Source organism: Mustela lutreola, chromosome 6, assembly GCF_030435805.1.
Source record: "Mustela lutreola isolate mMusLut2 chromosome 6, mMusLut2.pri, whole genome shotgun sequence".
Taxonomy (NCBI): domain Eukaryota; kingdom Metazoa; phylum Chordata; class Mammalia; order Carnivora; family Mustelidae; genus Mustela; species Mustela lutreola.
Window position 1 is genome coordinate 75,171,234 of NC_081295.1, and position 18,223 is coordinate 75,189,456.

General features: G+C 42.8%; 1 protein-coding gene across 12 annotated transcripts in view; it reads right to left on the reverse strand.

Annotated features, from left to right (window-relative positions):
* The window catches only part of NCOA7 (nuclear receptor coactivator 7), a 160,344-nt gene that overhangs the window by 3,916 nt on the left and 138,205 nt on the right, over nt 1–18,223 (reverse strand). For 9 of the 12 annotated variants that reach the window (XM_059177639.1, XM_059177641.1, XM_059177644.1 and 6 more), the window contains 3 exons: nt 15,573–15,720; nt 6,465–6,590; nt 4,986–5,138 (listed from right to left, as the gene is read on the reverse strand). In XM_059177639.1, the coding sequence (XP_059033622.1) occupies nt 4,986–5,138; nt 6,465–6,590; nt 15,573–15,720 (427 nt within the window). Of the gene's footprint in view, nt 1–4,985; nt 5,139–5,692; nt 5,895–6,464; nt 6,591–7,852; nt 8,084–15,527; nt 15,721–18,223 lie in introns of those variants that run through there. The other 3 variants (XM_059177650.1, XM_059177645.1, XM_059177648.1) reach the window with 3 other exon arrangements.

An 18,223-nucleotide genomic window follows, 5' to 3' on the forward strand; every position in this document is an offset into this window, starting at 1 on the left:
TGTTTTGTTTTGTTTTTTTTTTCTAACTGTCCTTGTTTCCTGTCTTCCTGCTCAGATCCTGACCAGTGCTTGCAAAGGGTAAGACTGGCAAGAGTGAACATATATATTTTGAAAACATCCCTAAGTGATTCCCATACACCTCCTACTTCAGAAACCCACTGGAGAAACACTGCCTTAAATGGAGGTTATCTGAAACATGTCGTAGCTTTTGAAAATTATTTTATTTTTTTTAAAGATTTATTTATTTAACAGACAGAGGTCACAAGTAGGCAGAGAGGCAGGCAGAGAAAGAGGGGGAAGCAGGCTCCATGCCGAGCAGAGAGCCCTATTCAAGGCTTGATCCCAAGACCCTGGGATCATGACCTGAGCCAAAGGCAGAGGCTTAACACACTGGGCCACCCAGGCGCCCCTTTTGAAAATTATTTTAATTGGATTATCACCATGGTAGAATCTCTCTCTTCTTCACCAGTTACACTTAGTTTCTGGCAACTTGAAATACTAAAAATTAGGTAGGGGAAAAGTTTCTAAACTCTTTCTAACTAAGTTCTTCATACTTCCTGCTACTAAACCCTTCTCTACAGCTGCTAAGAACAAATAAAAACAAAACACTAACAAAAACATCAAAAATCCATTTCCTTCTCCTGGTGATCTTTCAGTAAAAAAACTAAAATACAACTGAGACAGGCATCTACTTTAAAAAGCATGTGTTTAAAACAGGACAGAAGGGCAATGGCCATAGGCAGACGGAAGTGGGTCCTTTCCTGGAATGAAAAGGAAAAGCTACCTTACTTTCACCCTCTCATGATTCTAAATATATTCTTTCTTAACTAAAAAACCTTCTTAGCAATCGTGGAAATCTATTTAAGGATTAGGGGCTGGATGATACTAAGGAATTACTGTTAATTTTCTTAGGTACACAGCATTGTGGTTATGTAAGAAAATGTCCACTTTCTCCTCTATTCATTTATCTTGAAAGAAATTTTATGGTATGTATATAATGATATTGTTGAGTCTATACCATTAAAAATTTAATATATTAACAAAAACAGAACAAAGGAATCCATGGAGGAAAAAAAAGTTGAGATAGCCAGAAGTGGTAAAACCAAAACAAAACAAAAAAAGGTTCATATAATAAAACCTACAAATGTGTATTTGCTCTCCTCTTCTCTCTCAGCTTCTTTAGTGGAAAACCATTACATGAAGTAGTAATCTTTTTATTTTTTAAAATTTATTTGAATTCAATTTAATTAACATATAGCATATTCTTAGCTTCAGAGGTACAATTTAATGATTCATCAGTTGCCTATAATACTCAGTGTTCATTCCATCAAGTGCCCTCCTTAATGCACAATTTATCACAATTTATCACAATTTATCAATTTATGCACAATTTATGGGTTTTTAATATATATCAATGTAATATGTATAACAAAATTACCATAAAAATGGGAAAATGTAATTGAGCAATATCAAAGTAACATTTCAGTACCTTATCTGGAATTAAGTTAGTATAAATCAGACTCCATCCATTGCCTGATGATTGCTCTATTTTCCACAGTGCCTTGTGGTATAAGTTACTCCACAGTCTAATTTGACTAAAATTGGGCCCTCCCTGCAGGGGTAGTTTCTTTGGCCAGTTTATGAAGTTTCTCCTAACTCTAGGAAGGCCCTCCTTAGCGATCTCTGTTCCTGGTTCTCTCTGCTCAACTAGAAGCTCCTCAGTTTAGCTTGTTGTCTTTATGCAGTTACCAGCCTCCTCTTAATTGTTTACCCCCAAACTGTCATCATTTTCTAGGGTTCTCTTTGGCTTGAACTTGTCCATACTCTTCTAAATAAAGTCCGTTCCTTTGGGGACAGCTTCAGAGCTCTATGTCCGTTTTTGTTTTTGTTTTTGTTTTAAAGATATGCCGTGGACAGGGGCTAGGCCAGGGCAAGTTCAGCCACTGTGTCTGACAGGCCAGGGGGTGTGGCAGACAAGTACAGGCTCAGGGAGCCTGTGCAAGGGGTCTGGTGGGAGCCACAGTGGACAAGTCGATGAGTGCAGGGCTGGGGAAAGTCTGTGTGCTACGTCTGGAGAGGCTGTGGTGGATGAGCACAGAGCTGGGGCCAGCCTGAGGGCCGGGTATGGCGGGGCAGAGGCCAAGCTGGGTGAACAGATGGCTGGCCCGGTGGGTTGGAGCCACAGGGGAATGTGGAGTGAGCTGGTGGTACTAGCAAGGGAAATTGAGTGCACTAAAAATGGCACCCATCAGCACCAGGTTTGCAGTAAAAAAAAACAAAAACCAGACCCCTGCTCTCAGGTATACTCTCTGAAACTAGTCAACTAGTCAACACATCTCCCTCACGTGCAGCCCAGGTGCTTCTCAAGCTATTGCCTCTGTGTTGAGACTCAGAGCAAGTGAGTCTGTGTGTGAGCCCTTCAACAATGCAATTTTCCCTTTCCTACAGCCCTCTTGCTCTCCCAAAAATCAGCCTCGTTTTCAAAAGTAGCCTTTGTTTTCAAAGACCGTTGTTCTGGGAGCTTGCCTTTCTGGTACAGGTCCCATGGGCTGGTATGCCTAATGTGGGACTTGACCCCTCACTTCTCAGAGAGGAGGTGCATGTTTTGTGATCTCTCTCCCTCTTGTGGGTCACTAGGAGGATGGCGCGGAGTCCTGTCAAGACTGCTTTTCTGCCCCTCCTACCCATCTTGATGTGGCTTTTTTTTTTTTTTTTTTGTCCCCACCCTACCCCACTCCCAGCCTCGTCCTATGTTATACAACATCTGTTCTGTTAGTCTGCAGGTCTTTTCAGAGAGCACTGTTGTACAGTTGTAACGTGGTGTGTTCATGGGAGGAGGTTAGCAGAGCTCTAAGTCTTACAATCTGCCTCTTCTCCTAGAGCGGGGAGCCAGGGGCTGGATAGTGGCTGCTTCCCTCAGAGGAACACTTTTATTTTATGAGGAGGGTGGCAGGCAGGGGTAGTAGCTCTTGGTCATAGAACTTCTGCTCTAAGAGCTTCGGCAAGGGCTTTTGATATTCCTTCATTCTACCATGCCTAAGATAGAGCATATCCCCTACAAACAGAGGTTGGGTAGAAGAAAATAATCCTCCACCTCCAAGCCATACTTACTGCGAATTTAGCCTCTGAAACATAGGTCTTGGGTAGGGGGTAAGAAGTGCTTGGGACCTACTCTTTGAGGATATATCACAGCAGTTTCTTAGAGACTTGAAGTGACTGTTGTTTTTATAGTTTCTACCAGTTATGGTTGTTTCTCTGACTATTGATTCTGCAGAGCTCCCTTTGGTGCTGTTCTACATACATAATGCTTTTAAATTAGAATTTTACATAATTTGTTCCCAGATAAATTTACAGGTGTTATTCTACCCTGTTCTCAAACACAGCAAAGCCACATTCTTGCCTTGGGGGGGTCACTTGGGTGCAGGTGAAATTGTGCTGCATTCCTGCTCTGTGCTGCCAACACATTCCCCAACAAACTTGGTATCTTTTGGTAAATTAGTAGAACTAATCTGTACTTATGATGAGGGTTTGTATGTGATAAAACCATCTAACCATAGCTCATATAAAACAACTCTAACATTTCACTAAATCCCTATGTAATTCCATTTTAAGCCTTTGTTGTTATTATTTAAAAATTTTTAACCTGACCGTACCCACTTGGATAATGTTTAAATAAAGTGTCATCAATCAAGAAGTAATAACAACAATGATAATAGGTAAACTACTCCTCACAATTCTTTATCTATAATAACACAGCAATAAAGTCACAGGAAAGATCAGAGTTGAGAAAGACAGTGCCTCCAGTACCCCCATCTCTCTGCTAATTTCTCCCAAGACAAATTATGATCGCAAATATCAACTTCCCTAAAATGCCCACAATCGTATAGCTTCAGAGCAAGCAATGCTTCATAGTGCCCCAAATACAACAGGCACTCATACATTTTCTCAACATATGAATAAGTGAAAAGCTGTTGAACAAAACCTGCTTCAATGCCAGAAAGAGAAAAGAATGACATCTACATCTTAAAAATGTAAAGAAAATTCTTCTTGCTATAGCAGAGACCAAACTGAAATGACTAAATCTTGAAAGATGTCTTCCTTTTGTGGAGCAAAAACCTGAGTGGGTAGTATATGAAAGAAAACCGCCCAGATTCCACTCACATCTATGCTGACAGAATACTAGTCTGGGTGCATGGGGCTAATATCTAGAATTCACCACTGCCTCCAAGACCAAGAGAAAGGGCGAGGAGCAATGGTACAGAATATCCCTTGTAACAGTTGGGTGCTTCAGGTGCCACACACTTCAGCCCTGACTTGCTCTCCATCTGGGCAAGCACGCAGGCAAGGTTTGTGGGCACTAGTTCAGCTACCTGTAAAGAGTTCTGGTATGGCACGGGAACTTTTTTCTGCACTATCTGCCAATCCAGACTTGACTTCTGTCCAGCTTTTCCAGCTTTAGGTTGCAGAATATCATTATTGCTTCCTACTATACGGCGAGCACAGGAAAAAAGAATTCCTTTATGTAACTGTATTTGGAAATACACTCCATTTTTTTCTATAGATACATCTGGAAGTATATTGGGGTAAGATGACATAATAATTGGGATTTACTTTAAAATACTTCAGCAAGGGACGCCTGGGTGGCTCAGTGGATTAAACCTCTGCATTGGGCTCAGGTCATGCCCTTGGGGTCCTGGGATCGAGTCCTGCATCAAGCTCCCTACTCAGTGGGGAGCCTGCCTCCCCCCCTTCTCTTGCTCTCTCTCTGCCTACTTGTGACCTCTGTGTCAAATAAGTAAATAAAATCTTAAAAAAAAAAAACTTCACCAAAGAAAAACCAACAAAGACCTATGAAGTGTATGTGGCAAAGTCCTGCTAGCTATGAACTCTGGATGATGGCAAGTTCTTACACTGGCCTCTCTACTATTGTGTAAGTTTGAACATCGTCATCACAAAATGTTTTCTGTGAGATGAACAAGCCTCACCTGATTATCCATATCTTTGATGACCAACAGGACAGGACTGTCTAGGGATGCCGACTTCCGATAGAGAGTTTTCAAACTGGTCCCATGCTCTAATGTGCTGTATGTGAGTCTCCACGGATACCCCTGTACCCGTGCTGGAAGGCGTCGGGCCAGCTGCAAATCCAAAGACGGAGATGTAAATATACAATCTGTCCACAAATCTAATAAGCTTGTACCACTAAGCAAGTACCTGAGGCTCAAGCTCAAAATCACCCTTACTCACATGTTGCTCCTTTTTAATCTGACAAATATTTGTAACTATACCCCAGGAAAGAGAAGGGAAAAATCTCTTCCTTGATGTTGCTACCTTGGCAGGGATGCCAGTCAGAGCATACAGTCCCTCTTAGGGACTGAATGAGGGGTCACCAGGCAACTATACATCTGGAGATACAGCACCTAGCCTGATAGGAATTAGATACCTGCTTTCCCTTTTACACTTCAACCTGACCTTCACCAAACAGTTCATGGTTCTCCATTTGTTCTTTCTAAATGCTCATAAGCTCAGAGCTGCTACCGACAACTCAGTGCAGCTTCCCACAGAAGTGAGAGCAAAGAACACAGGTGTTTTGTGCTAGTAGTCAAATGTAGTCTGTATTCACCTTGCTGTATCTTTCACTTACGTTAACATTTAGCTTAAACTTGGCTCCCATAAATACCAATAATGCATCTCTCTTCAAAAATACCAACAAAGGAGGCTATGAAGTACTGAAGTCTTCAGAATGCTTAACATCAGTTGTAATATCAGCATGAACCCCATTTCTGTAGCTGCTTGGTCAAATCTCTTGGCTTTCCTGAGCCTTCACAGATTCATTTGCAAATTGAGGGAGTTGAACTTGATTCTTTAAGGTCTCTGAAATTCAGGTTTCTAAGCTAACAGGAGAAATGCAAGAGATTCCTTACTACAGTTCAAATACAGCACATTACAGTATTTCATAAAACTAAAGTTGCAGGTTTTCAGAAAATATAAAGTGAACAAAGGAAATCACAGAAAAAGGAAAATTACTCCTAGTGGTTGGTAGTTTCCATACAGCTAGTAAAGTGTATTTGCTATATAACCTTTATTGATCCCTGTAAGTTAAAACTATTGGAACTCTGTAGTAATCACCAGGATAAATCTGAATCCTTTTTTAAGTGTTAGGGATATGCATTAGTACTACAGTAGGATAATTTAAAAATTGGTATTGAAGACAAGAATGGGTTTTCATTCGGACTTAGAAGATGGATACAGTTTCTGGCCAAGTCCCCAAACTCCCGAAGAGGTGACAGGGAGAGCTAATGTAACCTCTCAGATGCTGGTATTGGTTAGGCTGCTGGTGTTCTCCCCCCCCCCACACCATGAGAAGAGCAAGTGCAGGCAGGGATGGGAAATGCTTCTTTAAGGCCTAGGAACACCCCCCACCCCGCCCCACCCCGGGTCCTGAGTCCCCTGGGAGAGCCCACCTGCTCGATGTGCATGTTCTCCAGGAGTGCGCTGTGGGGCTGCAGGACCGGCAGAGCGGCCTCCTCATCATCCTCATAGTAACCGCAAGTGCTCTTCCTGCGCTTGGCCTCCTCAACGGTGATGATCTGAAATGCAGAGAAACCCCCAGACCTGATATAGCTGCTTTTCCTTCACCTGCTAAAAATGACCTCAAGCACATAAGTGCTTGTAACGGGTGGAGTTTTAGCAGTAGGACATAAACTGAACCGGGACTTTTGGAAAAGGGCTAATTTCAGCTACAATTTCTGAGCAAATGCAGAATTTAACACAGTGTAGCGGAGACACTAAGTGCGTACAAATTCAAGTCACAGGTTTTTCCACTTTTACTACCACTGCTGAGTGCTCATGGAGTGTGAATTATTATGCCTGATTCCACAGGTGACCTAGACCCCTGAAAAGCCCTAAATTACTCTCTTTTAGCCTGCATCTAAGTTTGAATTGTTAAGGAGCTAATAGCAATCATTCTGTAATCTTTTATAGATAGGGAAATTGAGAGATAAGGATAGTTTTTTAAAATCAAGACTCCTGTTTTCTCTCAAGGCTATGGCACAAAGCCACAAACCCTGATAGAAATAACAAATGGTAACATCCACCAGAAGCAGCAATACAAAGAAACACAAAGCTTTAGGCTAAGTTACAATTAGGTTACATTTCTTTATGTACAATTCAGAAACTATCAAAATAACCTTTCCTTCAAAACTGAGAAACTTGATTTTGTACACATTTATTATTTCATTGTAACTATGCTTATGAATGAACAAAGTCAATTTCAACTTAAAAATCTATTCTTTGTCCCCCTTAACATCTGGAGAAGTCACTAAATGATATAGTGACTAATTCATCAAAATACCTGGGTACTAGCGTCAGTGGACTTTTGCATTATAGAGAAAAGGCATTTATGTACATCTAATCAAAGTTGCCAGGTAACATGCCACTCAATTTGCAATATGTACAGTGACAGATATAAAGTACCTGCCACCCAGATTTACAGGTAAGGAAAGTAACTAATATATTTTATTATCTTCTCATGGGGCTTTACCTAAAACCCTGTCAAAGAGTCACAGTCATAGGATTTTAAGTGTATTAAATAAAGCACATATTTTTATAGTGAACTCTACATTTAACAGAGGTACAAACAGGGCTGAATGAAAAAACTAAAATGTGGATTTTTTACTCCAAGGAGGAGGGACAAGCCACATCATATCCATCTCCCAAAACAAATAAAATACCTGCTTCCGTTGAAATGTCAGCACATCCTTTCTAATTAGGAGGCATTTGGAAACATACCCAGTGGCGGATCTTGGAGGAATCACCAGCACCTCATTAGCTCTCAAGGACTCCCACATACCTTCACAAAAGGCTCTTGGTCAGGTCTGGCACAATAGAAAATCTGAACGTCCAAGGGCAACCTTCGGATTCTCATCCTGAGTGGGGGAGAACCGTCTGCTTGCTAATGAGATAGAAGCAGCGTTTTCCTGGCTGCCCCACCACTGTTGCTGCCGGCCACGAGGAGCTACAATGGTTTGTGCTGCTTCTAGCTTCCTGCATAATTGAGTTTCTGTTTCCCTCAGGAGAGGGTTCAGCATTTCTGCAGGAACACACCCAAATTAGGATTTAGAGCAAACACACACTTCCTGTCAGGCATAGCTGTGAGGCAGTAAAATGACACTTTCACCTTTGAAACGGGTAAGTTTCCTAACTGAAACAAAACTCCATTGGTTTGTTTGTTTGTTTTTCTTTGTCTTCTTATATTTTTCTTCCTTATAGTCCTCTGGCTAAGCTCTAGCTCTTCAAGCCCTGCCTTTTTGGAGTTTTTTCCAGCACCTTCTCTAAAGCTAAATTTCCATTTTAAAACTTTATGGATGTTGCCAGCAACAGGTTTGAATCTTGAAGGAAGGATAAAAGGAGCCTTGACCTGAGGTAGTTTCATTATACTTAGGCCAATGGTATTTCACTTCAATACCATATCATGTTTGTTAGATATGAGGAACTTAAAAGAATGGGAGAACATCTGGTTTATATGAGGCTGAAAAAAATGTTACTTTAGGTTCAGTTTTTCAAAAGAGCTGGCAAAGGAACATTTACCCTTAGTGACTAATAAGCACGATCAGCCCTGCTCTGCTTTCTGGATTCGATGGCATAGGGGGTTGGGAAAAAAATGCGGATTACCATTGGATTGATTTTTAGCGATCTTTCTGTGACTCTTCCACATCAAAATGGTCTTTGGTACTGCTGAGGGGGTCAGGGGCTGTGACATAGCTCATCCCAAGGGTCTGTTCTAATGAGAACTCTGCCAGATACTCAGTGAACAGACCCAGGTGAACTAGAACTTATGTTCAGTGCAAGAACCACGACACAACCTAGGGCAGAATCACTTGGATTTTGTGCCTGTGAGCATTCTCTCCTCAGCACCGACCCTTTGCAACAGATAGCATTTACCGGCTGCCTTCTCTATGATGCCATGTGCCAGCTAATTTGCCAGACCTGGGGACACAAAGCAGTCCTCAGTTTCAAGTGGGTGAGGAGACAGCAGAGAGGTCTTTTTTTTTTTTTTTTTTTTAAGATTTATCTTAGAGAACATGATTGGGAGGAGCAGAGAAAGAGGGAGAAAACCCGAATCAGACTCCTTGCTGCGCACGGGGCTCAATGTCACAACCCCAAGATCACGACCTGAGCTGAAAAACCAAGAGTCTGATGCTCAACAAACTGCACCCCCCAAGTGTCTGAGACATATTTATAAATAAATGAATGCCATTCCATGTAATACAAATGCTAATAGTAGCAACTCAAAGGTGGGAGGGGCCACCCAGAGAGTCTGGAGATAGCTAATTCACACAGAGGTGATGGGGCTTGGGTTTGAGAGCATAGGGTAGGGTGTGGGGAGATGTCCAGGTGGAGAGTACAGGAAGAAAACTGAGCTGTGTTCTTATGGTTCACTTGGCTTGTGAATAGAAAGCAAGAGAAGTTGAGATGAAGCTGGGGAAGCACAGAAGTGGCGAAAATAAAGAACAGTAATGCCATTAAGAAGCTTAGAACTTGGGGTGCCAGGGTGGCTCAGTGGTTTAAGCTGCTGCCTTCGGCTCAGGTCATGATCTCAGGGTGCTGGGATCGAGTCCCGCATCGGGCTCTCTGCTCAGCGGGGAGCCTGCTTCCCTCTGTCTCTCTCTGTCTGCCTCTCCATCTACTTGTGATTTCTCTCTGTCAAATAAATAAATAAAATCTTAAAAAAAAAAAAAAAAAGAAGAAGAAGCAGCTTAGAACTTATTCTAGAGGCCACTTTTCCTAATACCTGGCTATTCTTCAAAATCATCTTTTTGGATGCTTTTAAAAACACAGATTTTGTTTTTAAAAAAGGAGCTTTTAAAAACACAGATTCTGGGACGCCTGGGTGGCTCAGTTGGTTAAGCAGCTGCCTTCGGCTCAGGTCATGATCCCAGCGTCCTGGGATCGAGTCCCACATCGGGCTCCTTGCTCAGCAGGGAGCCTGCTTCTCCCTCTGCCTCTGCCTGCCATTTTGTCTGCCTGTGCTCTCTCTCTCCCCCCCTGTCTCTCTGATAAATAAATAAAATCTTTAAAAAAAAAAAAAAAAAAAAAAAAAAAACAAACACAGATTCTGATACTCCTCACTCAGACCTACTGAATTAACTAACATCTTTAGTGGTAAAGGTGTAGGTTTCAGTTAAAAAAAAAAAAAATTCACCAAGTGGTGATTCTGATGATTGGCCAGTGGGTGTGACGGCTCTAGGCGATGGGGAGGCACGGAGTGTCATAAGCATGGGAGTATATGTTCACAGGCGTTATTTCAGCAAGCAAAATAGCACAGAACATGTATAAGAGCCTTTTCTAAAAAAAGATTTTATTTATTTATTTATTCACTTATTTATTCATGAGAGACAGAGAGAAGAGGCAGAGGGAGAAGCAGACTCCCCACTAAGCAGGGAGCCTGATGCAGGGCTCGATCCCAGGACCCTGGGACCATGACCTGAGCTGAAGGCATAGGCTTTAACTCACTGAGCCACCCAGGCGCCCCAGTATGAATGCCTTTTACAAAAATAAAAAGCAAGACTCCCTACCCCTCACCCCCTAGATAACATCCTAAAATAAGTGAGGGAGAAAAAAGGAATTGAATAAAATGCACAAAAGTGTTAAGTGTGGTCACATTATTTTTAAATGTTCTGCATTGTGCTTTTCTGTAGTTTCTAAATTTTTCCACAATAAGCAGGTGTTACTTATATAAAATTAGGAAATAAAGCTTATTTAAAGAAACTCTGTACAGAAGAATAGGCTGGTGGTTGGGCTGGGATTAGAGGTGCCCTTGGAAGTCCAAGTGAAGGGTGCAGACGGGCTGACTGAGGCATGTTTGGTGGAGGGAAGTAGAGGTCCTGCACCATGGAGAATCACAGTAAGACTCTGACTAGATAATGAAGGAAAAGAATCCAGGATGGTAGCAAGTTTTCTAGCTTGGGACACCACTAATTAATATGGGAATATGTGAGAAGAGGCAAGTCTGTGGGCAAGAGTCTTTGTTTTGGACATGCTGAGGATCAGACACCTGCCAGCTTCTGGGGGAATGAAGGTGCCTCTTCCCCACCCACAGAGGAGGAGCGGTGCCCTCACAGTGGCTTGGCTTTACGGTAAAGCTAGTGTGCAGAGCTTGCTCCTGCATGGAGGGATCGTGGCCAGCATGCTTCTACTCACTGCACTTTTGGACTCTGTCATATGGCAAGCAAACAGAGATAAGGTGGCCTGACCAGTCCAGCCACCTGTTTCTCCAGTTGTCAGCGCAAGCACAAGGAGCTTAAAATAGGCCAATGAATTTCTTCCTCCTTCTCTATCCCTTCCTTTCTTCCTCCTCTTCCACTACAGATGTAGACAGTATTCTCTAGAAAAGAATCTGCCGGGACGCCTGGGTGGCTCAGTGGGTTAAGCCACTGCCTTCGGCTCAGGTCATGATCTCAGAGTCCTGGGATCGAGTCCCGCGTCGGGCTCTCTGCTCGGCAGGGAGCCTGCTTCCTCTTCTCTCTGTGCCTGCCTCTCTGCCTGCTTGTCATCTCTCTCTGTCAAATAAATAAATAAAATCTTAAAAAAGAAAAGAAAAGAAAAGAATCTGCCCTCCCTTTCCTTTTCAGTGGCTCAGCCCGAGAAGGCCTGGCCCACATCAGGTCATCTAGCAGAACTTTCTCTCCCTGCATACCTCTGTAGCTCCTTTTCCTCTGGTGCTGGTAAGTGTGGCCTCTCCTCCCACTGGGGTTGCCAAGAGCTGAGATTCAAGGATGGGATTAGAGCAGAGAGGCAGAATAGCCCTTAAAGACGGCTGCTTTGGCTCAAGATATTCAGGCCTTCATCAGGCGAGGATTCAGTCCCTAATGCAATCTACACCTTCCCTCTGGGCCTCCATACTAGAGCGAGAAACCACCATCTCAATAAGAAAATGCACACTTCCTGGCTTTGCTTCATCTGTGCACATACCTTATGGGGGCCTCTTGAACAGAGCAGATGAGGTGAGGACAGGACTTGATATTCCTGGGTGCCTTGGCCAGAATCCGTGTACCACATCACCTCTTCCACCAGGGCCTGTGGGGCAGCTATGAGCTCTAATGGAGCCGGTCGGGGGAAAGAAGTATGTGGCGGGGGCAGATGCGGGGGTCAGCAGCACCAAGCCACAAGAGTTGAGCTCAGCCAAGAAAGATGTAACAGATGACAAGGTGGTCAAGGACAAACTCCTAGGGAACAGCATGAGAAAAGGAACCAGCAAACTGACTGGGAAACACTGGCCAGAGACAGGAACAAAAACTGGAAAAAAAACACCCTAAATTGATAGATAAAGCCAAGGGAGGAAGAGCCGATAGGCTTAAATATCTTCAAAAAGGGTTTCTTTTTTTTTTTTTTTAAAGATTTTATTTATTTACTTGAGAGAGAGACAGTGAGAGAGAGCATGAATGAGGAGAAGGTCAGAGAGAGAAGCAGACTCCCCATGGAGCTGGGAGTCCGATGCGGGACTCGATCCCGGGACTCCAGGATCATGACCTGAGCCGAAGGCAGTCGTCCAACCAACTGAGCCACCCAGGCATCCCCAAAAAGGGTTTCAAGCAAGAAGCTTTGTGAACTGCGGGAGACATGGAAATAAGTAAACTGGTGTGCGGTCCACCAGACAGCTCTGAAGGACGAGCCGTGGGAGGACAGGACAGGGGACGGACTGAGAGCACCACAGTAGTGACAAAGGAGTCACTTGAAGGGTCCTTGAGGGAGGGTAGGAGTTTGCCGCAGGCAGCTGTGTGTGTGCCTGCCGCACATTCAGGCCACGAGGGAGTGACAAAAAAGAAGTGTCAGTCCTAGCACACATATAAAAGGACCCAGCGTTCCAGAAAGGATCAGACCCAAGGGGAAGGTTTATCACCCTTGCTCATCCCAAACTGGCAAGGTTCTGGCCTTGGAAGGATCCCACTGCCCACTCGAATGTAAAACCAGGATGGGAGTGCTGGAGAATATCACTGCTCACTGCAGCCTGGGGCCACGAGGAAAGTCCAGTGCCCTTAAAAGCAGACAGCCGCCCCATGATAGTCTTCTGTTAGCATTTTTCCTAGTGTCTGTAACTGCTGCTTCATACCTTCTCCATATTCCTCTAACCCCTCCTTCACCTCAAAGAAACCATTATTTGAAAAATGCCACGATTTACCACCACTGAAGCTGCATTTTTTGGTATACACTCTATCCTTTTCTACAACCCACACCCACCTAAGACCAATCCTATCCCTACCCCCACATTTCCGCCGATTCTCAGAGATCTGCTCTCCTGATCATTCCCTTCCTCCTGTCCGTATCTTCTGTAACTTTGACTTTGGCGTTCCCACTGACCTCATCCAAAAGGTTAAAGTCTCTCTCAGGAGCGGGAAAACATTCTCCACCTCACTTCTTCCTGCTTATCATCTCATTTCTACAAAACCAAATGTGAGTTGTTTCCCACCTCTATTAGTTCTACTTACGTATCTCCCACTCATTCTTTGAACCACTGGAATCTAAATTTTAAACTTACCACTTTAATGAAAATGCTTTTGTCAAAGTCACCAACTACTACCTCAGTTTTTATTTTTGTTTTTGAAAAAAAGATGCATGTATTTATTTATTTATTTGACAGAGAGAGAGATCACAAGTAGGCAGAGAGGCAGGCAGAGAGAGAGAGAGAGAGAGAGAGGGGAAAGCGGGCTCCCTGCCAAGCAGAGAGCCCGATGCGGGGCTCGATCCCAGGACCCCGAGATTATGACCTGAGCCAAAGGCAGAGGCTCAACCCTCTGAGCCACCCAGGCACCCACCACCTCAGTTTTAAACCCAGAAAACAGGGCGCCTGGGTGGCTCAGTGGGTTAAAGCCTCTGCCTTCGGCTCAGGTCATGATCCCAGGGTCCTGGGATCGAGCCCCGTGTCGGGCTCTCTGCTCAGCACGGAGCCTGCTTCCTCCTCTCTCTCTCTCTGCCTGCTTCTCAGCCTACTTGTGATCTCTGTCAAATAAAAAAATAAAAAAATAAAAAATAAACCCAGGAAACATACCTCAGCTCCTAGCGTCTGACTCCTCTGTAACATAAGTCATTCTGACTGTTACCCTCCTCTTGAAACATTCTCTTCCCTTGGCTTCTAAGACATGACTCTCCGTATGTTTTACCTCCTTCCTGGCTTTTCCTTCTCAGTCACCTTTGTGGTCTTTACTGCCTTTGGCCCCTTAAATGCAGGTGTCCTTAATGGTTCTGCTCTGAACCCCATTCCCTACCTACTGTATATACTCTTCCTATGATGACCTCATCTATACTCATAACTTCAACTTTGCTAAGGATTTCCAAAAGTGTATTTTCAGATCTTTCTCCTAAGTTTTATTTTCAGCTGTCTCTTGGAAATTCCAGACACCTCAAATTTAGATTAAACCCAGAATGCAGAGCATTTTCTACTAAATCTAAGACTCTTGCTATGCTCCTGTCTCAGTGAAGGGCAGGTACCACTACCCTCCAGTTTCCACTCTGAAAACCAAGAGATCAATCTTGACGTCTTCCTTAGTTTCCACATATAATAATTACTCACAAAATCCTGTATACTCCACCTTCTAATTATCTTTCAAAAGCACTCAATTTTCTCCATCCCCACTGCCACTCTCTCAGCAACCATTAGCTCTCAACAATGACGACTGAAAAGAGCCTCCTAATGGGTCTTCGAGACTCAAGTGTTGTCCAACTCCAATCCTTGAACATCTGCCATCAAGAAAGAGCTGTCTGAGATGCATATGCGTGTATAATTCTCCAGAGTCAAAAGGGTTCAATGCCTTCCATTACCTTTAGGAATATGCACAGGGTTCATAGGTCCTTTGTGATGAACCTCTGCTGGCTTCCCTTCCCTGCTTCGTTTCTCGCCCCTCCTTTAGCTTTGTACCCTACGGTCCAGCCACACTGACCTTCTCCTAGTTTATTAAATGTGCTACATGCTCTGTTTCTCCCCTGGGTCAGTCCTCTGCACAGACTTTCCTCTCTGGCCAGACCGTGTCCCATGTCCCATGCCACCCCAACTGCCCAAACCCCTCCTTCTGATCTTCGTTTCTAATCACTCCTCCTGGGCGGCTCTCCCTGATCCCCCGGCTCTATTCAGGGGCCTGGCTCCATGCTCCTGTAGCACTTGGCATTTCACCTACAATGGCAGTTATCTCATTATACTCTAAGGATTCATCTATAGTAAATTCTGCTTATCTCATCCATTGTGCCCCTGATATGGGAAGAGCTTGGTAAATGCTCAAAAAAATTATGAAGGGCTTTCCAGGCGACATGAAGGAGCTTGAACTTCATCCTGTTCATAAAGGGGAGCCATCAGTAGTGTTTAAAAGGAAAAGCGAAATGACCCAGCAGTGTGGCATTTATCTGACACATAAAACTAGCTCAAACAGAGGAATAAAGCTTTTCCCCTGATCACTTCCAAAGTGCACAAGAAACCTAACTTCTTGCCAGCCAAGAAGTTCTTGGTGTCTAGACCCAAGAAAACTTCAATTACATACTGTAGCTTAAGGACCATGACGGTTCAGCTCCTCCTGAGTGCTCACCTCCCAGCTCTTGGTGGTTGGCTCACTGAAGAAGTTGTCAATCATGTTCAGTTCTTCCTTTTCCACCACCACGAAGCCTTGCTCTTTGGCATCTTTCCCATAGACGTCAGGAGACCACTGAACAAAGAACGTGTACAAGTGATCCACCCTGAAAAACATGTTTGTCATAGAAGTCAACACCAAATTCACTTTCCTGGCAGGCACAAGCAGGGACTTGAGCACTTAACAACCGTCTCTTCCCTCCTTGGCAAATCCATTGTACTAACTGGGAAAGGTCCCACTGGGAAGATCGTCTCTACCAATGTATTCTAAATTTGGAAAATAAGTCAAAAAGTGAAAGCAGAGGTCCACAGACACTGAGAACCTGTCTTTCAATCTGAGGGAAAGATCATGAGATGGGACATGAAACTGAAAAAACACAATGAAGCATTTACACCAAATATTTACTCCTCGTTTGGTCTTTATTTATTGGGCATTTGTATTCAATGGGGGAAAAAACTGATCTGATCCTTTAGCTGGACAAGATAAACAATACTTCAATGGGTTTTTATGTGGTTGAAGCACTATTACAATTTCAACAGAATACCTTTTATAACTACAAAGTAATACTAGTTGTTTTAATATTAGAAAGAGACCTAATTTTATTGACATGGGAATGTGGTCAGCTTCCTAATTTCTCTGTTCTCTCATACATACTTAACATCTGAAGGTACTGTAGCATCACTCCAGACTTAATCAATAGATGGTTAATTTCCAAGCAGAGATTATTGTTCATCTTAAAATATTATAGTTACGTAAACAGTTTATAACAGTGTTGCTATACCTTCAATGTTTGTATCCCCCCCAAATTCATATGTTGAAACCTAACCCCAAATGTGATGGTATTTCAATAAAGGACCTTTGGGAAGTGCTTAGGTCATGAACCCTTGTTATTGGGATGAGTGCCCAATAATATAAATATAAATAATGAGTGCCCAATAATAATAAAAGAATCCCTTTTCACCATGTGACACTGTGAAAGGACAGTCACCTATCAACAAGGCAGTGGGTCTTTGCTAGACAAATCCAGCATCTTGATCTTGGACCTCCCAATCTTTAGAACTGTGAAGAATACATCTGAAATCCCAATGGATCAAACGGTTTCTAGGTTTTTATATTTTGATCTGTCCTTGTTCATATATATATATAATTTCCTTTTCACTGTCATCAGGGCAAGATATAATTGTGATATGTAACATTAAATTATGCACATCTGCTATGTTGCCATCTTTGTACTGATTCTTAATGGCTAATTTCATGGAAGTAATAAATCATGAAGAGCCCGGATTCCCGTGTCCTCAGGATATTTAGCTTGTTCCCATTCCTTCAAGTGTACAAATGTTACAGTGATCAACCTCTGGGTCTACGCCTTTCACCATCTTTTGAATTACTTCCTTGAGATTAGTTCCCAGAAAAGGGATCACTGGGCCAAAGGGCATGATTTTATAGCTTGTGATTCATCCTCCCGGGCTGCTTTTGAAAGACTTTCGTTCACTCTGACACCAGCCCTGCAGTCTGCATTAGAGTTTCTTAACACTCTTGCTTACGCTTTTTTCAAAAAAAGAGTTTAATAAAAATTGAAGCTGCATTTCTTTGAGTGTTTGTGTGCTGAACAATTTTCACATGTTTTCTTCCTGCTGCAGCCTTTCTTTCATGAACTGGCTCTTTGTGACTGTGGGGTCAGTGTTTTCCTTGTCAGTTTGTGGAAACTTTAAGAGAATGTAAACATGAATGACTATCAAATGTCTTTCAAGGTCCCTGTTTCCCTTTTATATAAATCATATCTTTCATAATACAGGATTATCAATTTTCATATACTTGAGACATGTATTTATTTCCTTGGAGATTACTCCTACTCCTTCAAAACATGGAGAGCTGGCATCCAAGATAAGGTATGTATCAGTGTGTATGATATGCTGCCATTTCTATTAAAAAAAAAACCACAACAAATATAGATATAATTGTACATGGGTGTGATGGTAAACTTTATTTGACAACAACATAGCCATATTTTAGTCAAACCCTAGTCTACATGTTGCCGGGAAGGTGTTTTTTTCCCAAGATGATTACCATTTAAATCAGCAGACTTTCAGTAAAGCAGATTACTCTCCATAATGGGGATGGGTCTTGTGTAATCAGTTGAAGGCCTTACGAGAAAAAGACTGAGGTCTTCTGTGCAAGAAGGAATTCTGTCTCTAGGGAGCCTTCAGACCTGAGATTACTTTATCAAATTCTCCCTGGGTCTCTAGCCTGCCAGCCTCCCTGACGGACTGCAGACTGGTAAACTCTCACAACCATGTAAGCCAAATTTCTTAAAATGAATCTGTGTATATTTATATATACATATCCTTTCAGTTCTGTTTCTCTGGAGATCCCTGACTAGTGCAATGGACTCTTCTGAAATGTTACATATGAAGGCGATCAGAATGCTTACCTTTGGGGAATGGAAGAATGACATATTTTATATCATCTATATCTTTAAGTTACTTTATTTTTTTGGAGTAGAAAACTTTTATGATTCAAACATCAAAATTATATTTTAAGAAGCAAATAATGAGAAGTTTCCTCTCACTGACATCTCTGTCCACCACATCCTGTGCCCATCCTTTTCC